At 44.2% G+C, this 15,569-nt stretch overlaps 1 protein-coding gene across 1 annotated transcript in view; it reads left to right on the top strand.

Annotated features, from left to right (window-relative positions):
- The window catches only part of PARM1 (prostate androgen-regulated mucin-like protein 1), a 100,815-nt gene extending 85,878 nt beyond the window's left edge, over window positions 1–14,937 (top strand). The window contains exon 4 of the mRNA XM_033406524.2: window positions 11,123–14,937. Coding sequence (XP_033262415.1) covers window positions 11,123–11,207 — 85 coding nt within the window. The 3' untranslated portion in view covers window positions 11,208–14,937. The remainder of the gene's footprint in view (window positions 1–11,122) is intronic.
- Window positions 14,938–15,569: the final 632 nt, after the last annotated feature.

Raw genomic sequence — 15,569 nt, 5'->3', positions numbered from 1 at the left:
AGGCTCAGTGGTTCCAAAGCACTGATGTTCTGAACACTGATGTGGGAGTGTGTACCCAGCCTGGAAGGAGGTTCTCACCGCTTCTAAAGCAAAATGTTGAAACTACAAGGAAAGCGTAGTGTTTTCTACAAAATTGGGTCTTTTCCTCCCGAGATTATATCCTTATAGTTTGGGTTTTAAAATATCCTTTCTCTTATGAAAAGAATGTGATCACAGATGGTAGTTGAGTTTTTACTTTCTTTAGCCAAAGAGAAAGTTGCAGTACCCTGTGAGTCCTCCACTTCTGTCGTCTACCGTCTGTAAAATCAAAACTCTCAAAAACCACGTTACTCACACTGAGTGTCCTATCAGCTGTAAAATGCCAAAAGGCAAGTGGCTGTCTGGTTCCCCAGTCTGCCCAGTGCCTATAACAGGGACAGGAGGACGCATGCCACCGTGATGAGCACAACTGGTCCCTGACCCCCCAATGCGTTCTCCTCCCAACAGCCAAGCCCAACTTTGTGGAAGCTCCTTCGACCTGTCACTCCCTCCCTCAAACGCCCCCAGTGGCTTTCCCCCTGCCCTTAGAATTAAACTGACCCTCCAGCTTGGCGTGAGTTCCTTCATGGACCCACCCTGCCACGTCTTCTTGCTCATCACACATTTCTCTCCCTGTTAACCACTGAGCTGCAGTCACACTGGCTTTCCATCCAGTTCTTAGAACTCACCAGGTACTTTGTCTCTCCAGGCCCTTGGTTCTTGTTGGTCCCTCTCCCTGAAATGTTCTTCTTCTAGTTCTTCCTCATACATGGCTTTCGAGTCACATTCTCCAGGAGACTTCCCTTCCAGTTTGGTGCCTTTGTTATTTATTCTCCTAGTGCCTCAATTAGTTTCATCCTGGCTGTTTTCACTGTATGTGATTTTATTTGGTTTTTTTTATATGCTTGTTTGCTTGTCTTTTGTCTCTTTTCCCCACAAAAATGTAAACTGCCTGAGGACCCAGACTTTATCTGTGAGCACAGGGCTGGCCTAAAGAAGATGCTCGATAAATGGAATAAATGCACAACTGAACGTAAGAACACACAATCACACAGGCACAGTTGTGCACACAGGCACACTCTTGACCTTTTCTCATCACAGCTGTGCTTCTCCTTCAAGAGGCGTGTCCTGGTTCCCCACGTGGAGCTCACGTATTTAGTTTCTCATCTCTACACACACATCCCCTCTGCTGCCCCCTCTCATCTCCTCCGGTCACCCCAGCCCAGACCAGCGCCCAGTGGGGAACCCTCCCCTCCCCCTTCCCTTTTATCTCCCTCCATCTTTTGTTCTACACATGAACAAAATCAATCTAATGACTGGTGTCAAGTATGAGAGTGCCTTGTAATATCACCCCTATCTAAGGTACAAAGAACAGGAAAGCCAGGTTTCAAAGAGAAATCGGAATTAAAGTGCTAGCATTACCTGTGTCTAAAAGCCTTTATGAAAGGATCCAGTGGTCTTCAAATTAAAAAAACAATCTTTCTCTTCATTAAGTCTATATTTCCTTGAGCATCAAACAGTTTTATGAATTATAGCTTACTGAATGCTACCCTTTTCCATCTGGCTTAATTACTAGTTTATCACTGTATTTTAATTATTAGTTAAATTGGCTTTTATGAACTAGTCTGGGTACCTCATTCCCACTTTGTAACAGAGTTTCTCTTTGTGTTTGGGAGATTCTGGGTGGGACTCAAAGAAAGGAACTTACAGAGAAATTTTAGAGACATTCTGGAATCACCAGTGGTGAGTTCCAAAGGGCTGTGTCACCAAAAATGCCTCCAGAGAGTATGGAACAAAATAGAAACACTTCCCTCTCGCCACACACTTGCCAGAAATGATGTTAAAATAACCTCAGGACTCTTCTTCTTGACTCCAGGCAAGAACTCAACTTCACCACCTGAAGCCTACCACTGATGATAGACGGGCAGACTAGAACAGTGACTAAGAACTCAGACTCCAGGAGCAGGGAGATCTCAGTTCCAATCTCAGCCCTACCACTTTCTAGCAGGTTCTACCATCACCTGGGCATGTAACAGAGCTTCACTATCCCTCACTTCCCTCCTCTGTAAGATGAGGACCGTAATTTTAACTACTTGGTAGCATCGTTGGAAGGATTAACGGATGCTGCTTCCCAAGTACATAGCACTGCCATCATCGTCATCATCATCAAAGTGGTCAGCTGGAAGGAACGCCAGTGGGACAGCTGATCAATAGATAGTTACTGAGCATTAGCCATGTGCCAGGAACTCTTCTAAGCAATGGGGTCACATCAGTCATGAGACACAGTTCTGCCATCTCAGAACTTACTGGGTTTGGAAAAATTTTGTTAGCATGCCATTAAAATTGGTTCTAATGAGTGCTGATTAAAATTGTATAACATTTTACTTAAAAATTTAAAACATTTTTAAATTTAAAAGAATTAAATAAAATTTAATTCTAAAATTTTAAAAATTATTTAAATTTTAAATTAAAAAATTTTTTAATTTAAATTTAAAAAATTAAAAAAGTTCTATTTTTTCTCCAAGCATTCTCAACACTAGATAAATTCAGTGAATGATTAAATTGAACTAGTCGTTGTTTCTCTCCTGTGTAATGTAATTCCTCCCTCTTAATGTAGAAAGGCCCCCATGGCGTAAGTATAAGATTGTTATTTATCTTTGGCACTACAAACTTAAGGATGGATAAAGTGATCAGACCCCTGTTTAGAAACCCCCTAAGGAAAACCTCTTTCTGCTGCTCTGGTAATTATTTTGGAAAAATGATAACATAAGGAGGTTCATAGCTCTCATGCATCTCAAGGCTGTGCTAAAACCCCTTCAAGTGTTATTTTGCCAGATTCTTGGAAAGCCCCACTAATCATTCATCAAAAATACACTTGGCTCAATTGACAACTGTGCATGCGTGTGTGTGTGTGTGTGTGTGTGTGTGTGTGTGTGTGTACCTAAGGTTGAGTTTTGCCTTGGCTGGAAATTTCCTCCATTCCTATTGTCCCACATTTCTGAGAACAATAACATGACAGAGGTATGTTGTCTGTGGTTTTTTTAGCTCACTTGGCTGGAGCAGCAAGTGACTGAAATCACAGCCCATGAGGGAACCATTAGCTTCTGGCCTGCAACCACGCCCTATCACCCCAGGCCCAGCCGATGTCCCGGCAAAGGCAAAAGAAGATCCGCTTGAAAGGGCAGCCTCACCACCAGAAAAAGGGCATTCTAACCTAAGCCGCTTTTGGATGCAATTTATAAAAATGAACTGCCCAGAACCTAAGGCTCTTTTCTACTGTCCACCCCCGCACTGTAGCCAGCAACAATGTGGGGTGGAGGGAGGTACGTGGGCTTTGCAATCAGGTTCGATACTGACCCTTCTACTTACTAGTTAGGTGGCTTTGGGCAAATTTATAATCTCCCTGATCCTTCACCTGCAAAAATAGAGCTGATAACACCTATCTTTCAAGGTTGTCTTGAAGATGAAGTGGAGTAATGAATGTAGATGACCTGGAAAGACTGTATAACATGGTAAAGAATATGGACTCTAGGGCAAGTTCATTAATCACTCTGCGCTCACTTTCCTTGTTGTAAAATAGGACTAGAATACTAATACCTAACTCAGGCTTGTTATGAGGATTAAACTACGATACAGGTAAACACGCAGTTCCGGGGTTGAAGTGAGGGCCATGGAAGGGCCAACTGCTGTCCTCGTTGTAATTATCATGCGCTTCCTACTTAGGTGCTCAGTAAACTGTAGCCACCAGCAGCCCCGTTCCGTAGGCGTCAGGGATTCAAAGGAGAGAGGAGAGGTGGAGGAGGAGGAAGACAGCACAGAAGCTCCGTTTTCTAATTACCTGTTGACGTGCAGACTTCCATGTTCCATCTTGGCAATTTCAATTGTGCTTTTTCTAAACGCCTGGGAAGTGGCACCCACATTATACATTCATTAATAGAAGCTATCTGTGAGAAATCTCTATTCCAGGGCAAAAGAAAGCAAAAGCCCCGCCTGCCTCTAGCAGAAGGTTGTCTTTAATTAGTGATGATTGAAGAATGAGGTAAGTCAGTTCTGTTTTGTTTAAGTTGGCTCAAAACTGTTCAGCCACGAGATAATCTCCCGGGCAGGAGACCATATCTGCTATCGCCAGCAACGTGGATGCTGCTATAATTACGTGTGCTGGTAGCCCAGACAGACAACACGGCTGTTCCCTTCACAAAAATAAATGTGATCTTGATTTGTAGACACAACAGGGCCTGGCCCTTAAGACATCTTTGTAGAAGTCACCTGTTTTGCTTGAAGTCTTTCTAGTGATGACATTTTCGACAACTGGATTCTTCCTGGTTGTTGTAAGGTTGAAAAACTAGGCCCATAAAGAGCCAGCCATGAAGTCTGAGATCTTCCAGTGTTTGCTAGCTACAGGATGACCTTTTCCGGTCAGCTTCTGGCGTTCTGTAGGTCTAGTTGACTTGATTCTCTACCTCAGTGATTCTCAAGACTTCAATGTGCATAAGAACCAATGGGCGAGGACTTCCCTGGTGGCGCGGTGGTTAAGAATCCACCTGCCAATGCAGGGGACACGGGTTCGAGCCCTGGTCCGGGAAGATCCCACATGCCGCGGAGCAACTAAGCCCGTGCGCCACAACTACTGAACCTGCGCTCTAGAGCCCGCTAGCCACAACTACTGAGCCCACGTGCCTAGAGCCTGTGCTCCACAACAATAGAAGCCATCGCAATAAGGAGCCCACGCACCACACCAAAGAGTAGCCCCTGCTCGCCACAACTAGAGAAAGCCCCGCACAGCAACGAAGAACCAAAGCAGCCAAAAATAAATAAATAAAATAAATAAATTTATTTAAAAAAAGAAAAAAGAACCAGTGGACAAGCTTGTTAAAAACACAGTTTCCTGGGTCTCAGCCCCATAAGTTCTGACTCAGTGTGTCAGGGTGGGGCCCATGCAGTGGCAGCTCTCACCAGCTCACGGGTGATGCCAGTACCGCTGGTCGAAGGATCAGACTTCGAGTAACCCCACTCTACCCTTTCCTCCCAACACTCCAAACACACTTGGCTCTAAAGTTTCCCAGGTATAACGCTCTGCTGTTTCGTGCCTTTGTTTTTTTTGAACGTGCTGATCCCTGGCCAGAGGTGTTTGGTTCACCTCTTTCTTATCTGGCTAATTCCAAGTTGTCTAGCTCAAAAGAGATCTTCTCTGGGAAGCTCCCACCCTCACCCTCTCCACAGTGAGTTTCATGCTGCCCATGCCGCCTTCGTACCATTCACTTCCCTGTACTGGAATCATTGCATCCACTGCCAGTCTCCTCCACTAGAAGGTCAGAGAGCCCCTGGCAATACCTGACATATAAGAGTTGCTTTATAGATACTTGCTGGCTGAGTGAATGATTCTGGGTAAGAAAGTTTGGGGTGCGGCAGCCGTGTTGGTTTATTCCAGATCAGGAGAAACTAGGTTTAGAGAAGGGGAAGCGATGGGAATCTGTTAAACCATAGATTTCCCCTAGTTATCTCGTGACTCTGAACTTGTTGACAAATAGGCAGGTGTTCCGACGTGCAGGCCTCTTCTGTGATGAGGGTCTGCCAGTATGATATTAAAATATAAAATAAATGTTACCTGCCCCTTCAAAGTAAAGGTGATTATTTAAAGATACTGAATTATGATACTCTAACTGTTGCCACTAACTTGCAGTGGTTAACTGTGGGCAGATAAATTCACCACTAATGGTCACAGATTTCTTAGCTTCACATTGGTAGCTCACAATGTTAATTTCTTAGTGTTGACTAATGGGCCATGGTTATGTCAGATGTTAACGTCAAGGGAAGTTGGGTGAAGGGCTCATGGGAATTCTTTGTACTATCTTTGCAATTTTTCTGTAAATCTAAAACCATCCCAATATAGAAAGTTTTTTTTAATTATAGGTCAGTAGCTACCACACAGATGTGTTGTTTGCTTCTGCCCCAGAGCCTTTGCACATGCTGTTCTCTCTGTCTGTAGGGCCTGCCTCAGGCATCCCCATGGCTCATCCACATCTCCTTTATGTGTCTGCTCAAATGACATCTTCGTGAGACTTTCCCGATCACCATATTCAAAATTATAATCCCCACTTCCCATATGGAACCCCTCATTCCCCTTCCTTCCTTTATTTTCCTCTATTGTACTTATTACCAACTGCCATATTATTTTTCATGTCTTGTTTATTGTGTCTTCCCCCATTCGAATGTAAGCCCCCTTAGGACAGGGATTTCTGTCTCTTACTTCACTGAAGTATTCCCCAAATCCCAAAATAAGGACTGATCAATGATAACTTTTCAATGAATAAATGAAAGGAGCCAGGCAGGGAAATGACAATCAGAAAAAGAAAGCCACCAGCGAAAACAAAGGAGCCAGTGACAGCTGCACCAAACTAGCTTTGCTAATGGATGATTAAGAATCTAAGGCCTAATGGCTAATGACCAAGGAGCTGCAAGTTCAGTTGTGTTTTCCCAGCACTAAGCCATATCTTATTCATCTTTATAACTCTCCTTCTTAGCACATAATAAGCACCAGTGATTGAATGGCAAGACTCACTTTACTAGAGAGGAGAGGACTTTGGAAGGAGTAGTAATAAACAGAGTTGGAGACCTGCTGGGGAACCGGGGTGGACCCTTGTAAAGAAGGTGTTTTCTAAAATATGTTTGTCTCAACACAGAAAAAAGTTAAACACCTCATTCATTTTCAAAGAGCGTTGAGTTCCATTAAGTATTGATGCTATAGCTATCTTAAAATAGGTACCTTTTCACAGTTGTGGAGAAGGCCTCAAACCATAAATGTCACACCACATTTACCAGTTGTCACCAACAAAGCATCACCAGTTGTGACTGCAGGGAGTGGGGAGTGTTGCTTTGTCAGAGCAAAACCACTTGAGAAGGAAGCAGTGAGGCAAGGGCTTCACAGAAATCATTCCCTATTTTGTCCCCTCAGGTTCTGCTTTTAGCTAACTAAATCATCCCACGCAGTAGAACAATAGTGACAGTAAGCACAGTGTCATTGATTTACAAGGACGGTGGGCCTATACTGAGTGCTTCAAAGCCATGTCATCACACGGGAGAAATTTAGTGGTAGTTCTCTTCCCTCTTCCTATCTTTAAGGTTAAAATGGTGGCTTTGGCCCTTTCTGTTCTTTAATAAGGTATTTTCGCTTTGCCATGGTTATATTGCACAATGAATTGCCACAGGCCATGCTAATCCCCGCTGGTATTGACAAAGTAAACTCTGTGCCTTTACTCCGTGTACTGTTTATATGCTACTGGATGTAAGCAGTTATTATCAAGTATTTATAAAAGTACCATCACATTAAGAGCAACATATCAGACATTCAGAAAATGAGAAGCAAAGTAAGACGTAGTCTGCCCCCAGAAGGTTTACTGTCTAAGGAAGCCAATGCACAGCAAATGGAAAACTTAGCTATGCTGGCTTGCTGGGTGCGGTCTTTATGAAGAAATGGAGTAAATGAAACTGCCTTGACATGACGAGGATGTCATTCATACAGAGTGCTCTTAAGATTGAAATTAAACGCAGCAGCCTTGCAGTACAGAGCCAACAGGCCTTCGTTTTAGTACCACCTCTCCCAGTACGTCACAGTGACAGTCTTCCAGATCCCTTGGGCCGAGCCCCACCTTCTTAATCTTGAGAGTGGGAGGGGTTTTTTGTTTATTTATTTATTTATTTATTTTTGGCTGCGTTGTGTCTTCGTTGCTGTGTGCAGGCTTTTCTCTAGTTGTGGTGAGCGGGGGGCTACTCTTTGTTGCGGAGCACGGGCTCTAGGTGCGTGGGCTTCAGTAGTTGTGGCACATGGGCTCAGTAGTTGAGGCTTGCGGGCTCTAGAGCTCAGGCTCAGTAGTTGTAGCACACGGGCTTAGTTGCTCCGCGGCATGTGGGATCTTCCCGGGCCAGGGCTCGAACCTGTGTCCCTTGCATTGGCAGGCGGATTCTCAACCACTGAACCACCAGGGAAGCCCCGAGAGTGGGAGCTTTTTCACCACTTTAGACCTGACAAATGCCAATCTGAAAAATTCCCCCATTTCCATCTAAAACATGCCATGATTTAAGAGGTTCTGACCAAGAGAGATAGTTTAAAGTGATCACTAATGATTCTCTTCTTATCTCACACACACACACTCACACACAAAATGTGTTTGTCTTCCTCTTTCCACGGTATTACAGGATTTATCCAAACCTGGCTTGAATCCCAGCACACCCAATTCTTCTCGTTTAGGCTCATTATTACATTAAAACATGCCCTGCAGGTTCAGTATACTCCCAAACATGGTTTATCTCTATTTCTTGCTTTGCTTCCCTCATTTATCAGTATTTTGCTCAACTCACAGTCCATTCAAATGAGAAGACAAAGAAAAATGAAGGCTCCATCTTTCTCCTTTATTTTACTAGTGTGTGTGTAGTAGACATCTCTTATAATACAGCAGATTCAGGTATAGCTCTGATCAAATAGTCTTGCCTACAATAACCACGAGCAGTAAGACCTGACGCCCAGAAGATGTTTAATCCTCTAACCCCACTCTCGCATGGTAATAATTTTTTTTAAGTTATAATATAAGAAGCTGGTTTTATAACTCTGCCTGGGGCATAGTTTCAGGAGTTCCTGGAGAAAGTGAGGGAGGCGCACTTTTCACTCAGTATCCTTTTCTATTTGCAGATCTGTCATGCGCTTGTGTAAGTTTCATTATAATAAAAATTAAAAAGCAATATTGGGCAACATTTATTGTGCATTTACTACGTGCCAGGTCTTTTATATGCATTACCTCATTTAATCCACCCACCAATCCTAACGCAATTTTTTTGTTTCTCCATTTTATAGATGAAGAAACAGGGAGTTAAAAATATATTCAAGGACATACATCTGTAGGCTCAACTGACATTTTATGAGAATCAAATTATATGATAGATATAAAAATGCTGTGAGAAAGCACACAGCGGTGAGACAGGGTATCCTATCAATAAAAGAAGGTACTTATTGGGTCCCTTTTGGCCAGACTTGTCACAGTAAGTCATGCTGAAACTTAGGCCCAGCTCCAGTCTTGTAATCCCTAGGTTTCTACTTGTTCAGTCTATAACTTCCATTTCTCAACCCTCCTATTAAAGAATTTGATTGGAATTGGAGGTTTTAGGTGTGGGGGAAGTGTTGGCGATGGATGGGCGGGACCTCATTTACCAACACTGCCCTCCCCTATTCCTGCCAATCAGTAGATCAGTGGTGTGTTATTTGTGACCTCTTTCCTTCTTACACCCACAGAAATGAGTGTGGGTCTTCAGGGAAAACAGACTATTTTGTGGAAGTTTCCAGGTGTATAGACTGGGTCAACTGAGCCAGCCCTCGGGACTGAAATCAGAATTTTGAAAGCTAGGAGTCTGAAGCCAGCACGTCAAGCATCTCTTTGCAACTACCTGACAGATGTAAATAAGCTTAGAAGAGTGACAGCGCTTATTTTAGCAACAGATAGAAGTATATAGCAAAAGCTTTTTGTGCCTCTCGGGCTGTATTTTCATTTTGTTTAATTTTCATATCTAGCTGAGAAGAAAGTTAGGGGGAGTGGGTATGTTCATCTGTACTATAGATAGCCTACCTGATTTCCAGTGGCGAGGTGTCAAAATTCACAAGCTAGCCTGAACCTCAGAGGCACCAGATGCTCATTTTGTGGTGTTCTCCAAATCCTGTCATTGGTTTTATTCTTAAAATGCCATAATCATTTCCAGGAAGCTCCCACCTTGTGAACAGATTGGACGTTCAGGATGTATTTTTTCCTATCACTGTTTCTGCCACAAACATTTATCGAGGACTTACTCCTCTAGGTGCTGGAGATAGAGGCAAGAACAAACAAAACAGGCAAATAATCCGTATGTATAGTCTAATTTGAGGAGAGAGGCAGTCACAAAATAAATACGTAAATTGTATCGCATGTTAGAAGGTGGTGAGTGCCATGAGAAAAATTAAGCAGGGAGTGCTTTGGGCGGGGAGGGGCAAGTTTAAATAGAGCTCCTAAGGAAGGCTTCCCTGAGAAGGTGACATTTGGGCAGATGTAAGGAAATGAGGGAATGAGCTATGTGGAGATCTGGAGGACAATTGCTCCAAGCTGAGGGAACAGTAAGTGCGAAGACCCTGAGGCAAGAGTGTGTCAGGCATGAGAGGAGAGAGCAAAGAGGCCGGTGTGGTTGGAACCGAGCAAAAGGCACTGGCATAGTAGCTGATTTGCTCAGAAAAGTGACAGGAGCCAGACCCTGCAGGGCTTTGCAAACCATCGTAGTGACTTTGGCTTTGACTCTGTGTGGGATGACGGGCCACTTAAAGGCTTCACACGGAAGAGTGCTAAGCATCTGATTTCAGTTTCTTTTTGAAATAACATTAATCGTGGAACAGGTTGCCAGAATGAGCCAGCAAAGCCGGATAAACCCATATTGCCGTTGAGCTAAGGTGCTAAGCAGACTCCAGGGAGCTGAGCTCAGAGAACTGGCTTCAGATCCCGGAGGTGAGGGTTCGACTCATAGCTCAGCTGGGTGACTTTGGGCATGTCAGTTAACATCTCTGAGCCCCATTTTCCTCATCGGAGAAATAAGGATGAACAATACCTGGCCCATGGTTTTATTCTGAGGATCAAGTGAACACGGAACATAGAAGAACTTGTAACTTATAAAACATTATATAAAGGTCAGGAGGGCGTGGTGAGAGCAACAGCGGTTCTGGTTGTGTCGTTATCATTTCAGGGAAAATGAAGTCCAGGACCTAAGCCAAAATGCCAGGAATGCAACCTTCCCTTTCCCATTACTTCTTATTAAATAGCCATGGAAAAGGGGCCTCTTCCTCCTCCAGCATTGGAGGTCAAGGAGAGAGACAAGGACCCAGCGGATCTCGACAGAAGGCGCCAGTTGGGCTCCCAGTGGATCAGTCATAACTTACAAGGTGTCTGCGGACGGGGGCCTCCCGGCTTGGTGCGTCTGCTACCGAGGGGTGTCCTAGTGAAGAATTGTGTCTCCTCTCCCCGGTTCAGGCCCCAGGGCACGGGGCTGTCCACAGATGGGCAACTTCTCCAAATAACCACACCCCTCTTCTCCTTCCCACCAGGCATTCCTCCTACGGAAGGCTCTTGGACGACCACGACTACGGGTCCTGGGGGAACTACAACAATCCTCTGTACGATGACTCCTAACCAAGGAAGGTGGCCTGAGATGAGGAGTAACTGTCTTTATTTATCAGTGCTTATCCAGTAGAATTAATAACAAGTACCTGATGTGCATTGAGCGACCACCCTAAGCCCTGTTTTGTTGGTTTGGTTGTTTTGTTTTCCTCCCTCTCCTCTGGCTGCTACAACTTCCCCTTTCTGGTACCAAAAAAAAAAAGAAAGAAAGAAAATTATTTAAAAGTGAGTGGAGTCTGACATGCAGCTGACACGGGCCAACCCTACGCCGTCCAGGCCGGACGCCACGGTGGAGGTGTCTGTACCCAGCGCAGGTCCCACTGCGAGAAGAAACAGGAAGAGGGATCAAGTTGTGTCGTCAAGGGTTCCTTTTAGGGGAACTTTCAGTGTGTGGTATTTCTTAAACTTTTCTTTAGGAGATTACATTCAGTCTCGATGAGGGGAAAGGCGATGAGTGCTGGGAGGAGTTTGCCCTGCAGGTAAGGAAGCAGGGGTTTCTCAGATTCCTTTTTAATCTCAATTTATCTGGTTGTGTCCCACAGGACACCTGCTCGGCTCTGCTAGCTGGATGCCAGTTTCTTAGCTGCCTAATTAAGGAAAGAGGAACCTAGAAGGTGCCCTGGGGGAGGCCAGCTGGCCAAGGGGCAGAGTAGCAGGCTGCTGTCAGATCTCAGCCTGCCTGCTACCTGGCCTCCCCTCCAGGACACCTGTCTCTGCTGAGGATGCCCGTTCTAGTCAACCGCAGCTGGGACCCCAGCCCACAAGCTTTCAGCGGTTCCACAGGAGAAGACTGTGAGATGAGTTTAGCTGTAGAAAAGAAAGGGAGAGACGTGTGAAGTGAGTGTGCAATGGGGGCGTTGAGGAGGGTGGGAGGGAAGGGGCGTGTAACATACACCGCGTACCTCATTAGGGAAGGTAAGAGCTGCCCTCAGTAACTGTCAGAGACATCCACTGCCTGAAGGAGCCTGTAGACTCCTTGCTTTCTACCCCCAAAGCAACTGGTTCACCGCCTTACTGTCTGTTCGATAAAGGCTGTAAACTGGTTGTTCTTGTTGTTGTTCTTGTTGCTGTTAATTTTTTAAAGGCACTAGTTTGTCTGCGGTTGCTCAGTGAGGCTTTTCCGTACAGACACAGTGATTAATCCGTTCATTTTTCCCAAATGTTTACCTTACTAATTCTGCTGTTTGATAAATGGACACCCCTGGGTACCTAGTTTTCAAATCCTGCATCACGAATTTTGAGAAAGAGCTGATCATCTTGTGGGCATCCGTTTCCAGCAGTGCTTCTCACAGCAGGTAATTGTGCTTCCCCTCCCCCATCCAGGGAACATTTGAAAATGCCTGGTGATACTTTCTGAGTGTCACAATCTGGGGGTGCTACCACTGGGTAGAGGCCATGGAGGCACTAAACATCCCACGATGTACAGAATAGCCTACCCCAACTAAGAGTTATCTGGCCCCAAAGGTCAATAGTGCCGAGTGTGAGAAACCCTAATTTATTGTGATGCTCGTTGCGACAAAACAAGACGCCCCAGGTTAGGGATAGTTTTTACTTTTACCTAAATGAAACGATTCGCTCAATTTTTATCTCAAAAGTATTTAGTGTTGGCGGATGGGTTGTTTTTGCTATGCATGGTTGCCTTTTTATTTCTGTGTGTTTTCTAGATAGCTTTATTTCATGGCTCTAACCCTGTCCTCCTGAAACACCTGTGTATTAGCAGCCAGCATTTTAGTCCTGATTTCATAGCGTAGAAAATATACATTGGGTTCTGTTTCAGAATGTGTCATGGTATCCTATGCTATCATAAAGAACTTGAAACTGCATCATATTTTATTTCTAAACTTGGACCTGCTGCCATGACTCTGTTTAGTTTCCAGAAACTTGACCCTCAACTCCTCCTGTCACTCACTGTGGCCCAGCAAAAGTACTGACATGAAAACAGCCGCTACCGTGCTGGGCTAAACTTCTCTGGTGGCAGAGACATTAGGGCCGGTGACACTTTCCATGATGTGCCAATCCCCCGCTCTGAAAGAAATTGGACAAAGAAAATGGACATTCTCAGAAAAATGGCCAGGAATGACCAAGGGTACCCCTTCTGACCATGCTTGGCCTGAGTAATGATCCCTCTTTCCTACCCTCACCCCCTTTATAGGCTTTCAGTTCGGCAAAGGACAATTCAACAACGACAGGACATTCCATATGTTTTTTTCCTCCCTCGGCCACAGATGTGTTGACAAAACGTCCGTGAAGCACCTTTGGAGAGGTGGTCTTCTGGGTGTTGCTCAGTCATAAATACTGGGTGAGAGGGACCAGCCTCTTCCCAGGGAATCCTGACTCAGCTAGCATCTTTCCCTACCAAGGCTGCTGTTGTACAAGAGCGCTTGATGGGTTGGTTGCTCTTATTAATTTCCGGATCCTTAGGGTAAAGAGAGCGATCTGGACCTACAGCAGACGCATTCAGCAAGGTGACAGCCTCCCATAAACTAACACTCCTTGTTATGTTAGTGTAAAATACCGATGGGTTGAACCTTATTTTGCCAAGTGCATTTTTCTGTTTTTGAGTTGGCCAAAAATGTTAACAACTGCATTCAACAAACATGGCTTAGCACACTCACACTCACACACACACACACACACACACACACACACACCTGAAATATATGCCAATAACTGACGTCCTTTACCTCAGGGAGCGAGTCTGTTCAAGCCTACTTAAGGGAAATGGTTCCAGTTGGTCTAAAACAACCATGTACTCTCCAGGGACCGGACTAGTCATAATGCATTAGAGAGAATGTCAGAGCAGGAGAGAGGCCAGCAGCCTCTTCTAGGTCACAGATTGCAAATGACAGAGTGGGGTTCAAGTTTGTTTTCTTTTACCGTGGCCCCAGTGAAGTCTCCTGCCCTCCCTGGACGTCTGTGTCTTCATTTCTTAGTCGGGCGTGATGCTGTCCTATGGACCTCACCCCATGCTACCTCACAAATGTGTTGTGAGGATTAATGAAATCATGTCTACAGTGTTTTCAATTTCTGGAGAAAAATATTTATAGACATTTTAAGTATTACATAAATGTATACGTGATCTCAGTTTCTTGTTTGATGTGTTGTTTTTACTTAAATCTATGAAACGACAGCTGTATAGTAACTAGATACAGACAGCTGTTACAACTCCAAGCTAACCCCCAGTGCCGCCGCCTGACTCCTGGGACCATGAAGGATGGTTTCCATCCCTGAATGAAAGGATGGCCCAGGACATAGGTCTCACAGACTATTGAGTTAGGGTAACACATATGGATACCTGAACGCTAACAGCAGTAGACCTGGCCTTTACCATCCCAAAGTTTTCTGAGTTCTTTGTGGAGCTGATTTTGGTTTACTGTCATCTGTTTGCCCTTTATCTTGCTTGCAAGCGTGCATGGTTCAATCCCTCGCATCTGGGAAATGAATTTTGCAACTGGGCCAGATGCTAATTTGCACGTGGATTCACCTTCTTTGCCTTTTCTCTCTTTTTGGCAAATGAATGTACCATTTCAACTTTGATTTTAAAGTGCTAGTTGATATTGGTAATAGTGCTAACCAAGAGACCAATGCCAGATTGCTTTTTTGGGGTGAGTTAGCCAACGTCATTTCAAGATGGAAAAACTTGCAACTTCTTTGATATTTGATCTCATTGTATCTACATTTGTTGTAAGACGTATTGCATACTAATGATAATTACATCAATTAAAGTTCTTAAAAGCTTGCATCTGACAGTGTTGATTCGCATTTTGATATGTTTTGTTATTCAAGCCGTTCGGTTCCTATGCTCAGTACTGCTCAGATTAAGTAGTCCTGGCTTGTTCTTAGAGAAAATTTATCCCACATCAATAAATAATACTTTCTGCAGAGTGGGAAGTTCTCTCTGATCTTGAAAGAGAATTGAAGGATGTCAGAAATGAAGAAGCTTTCCAAGCAATGATTTTACTCTTAACCATATACCATGCCTTATAAAATAGTTATAAAAATAAACACTTTGATTCAATAAACAGGTAGTGATCCGTGATAAGTCACGTTAAGGCAGTAGCAGTCCATTGGATACTTGCTTTGCTCTCCTTCAAAAAATTCGGCATACCCATCCATCTGACAGTTAAATAGCAAGCAATTTCAATCATCCAGAATATAATTTCCACCTCCAGAAGCCAACCGAAGACTATTCTGATTCTGAAGAACGCAGCAATAACAAAGCCCATGTATCTTGCAACATAGGAGAGCAGCGGATCCACCTGCAAGCTAGAGCAAGTTGATTTGATGATGGATTTAAAATTGAGGTCAGATTTCATATGTTTAGGTACCTGGCTTCCAGCGGCACAGCATGGAGGATTGCCGGGGAGGACTCAA

Source organism: Orcinus orca, chromosome 4 (genome assembly GCF_937001465.1).
Source record: "Orcinus orca chromosome 4, mOrcOrc1.1, whole genome shotgun sequence".
Classification (NCBI taxonomy): Eukaryota; Metazoa; Chordata; class Mammalia; order Artiodactyla; family Delphinidae; genus Orcinus; species Orcinus orca.
Note: the sequence above shows the minus strand (reverse complement) of the source record. Positions and strands in the feature narration are given on the sequence as shown.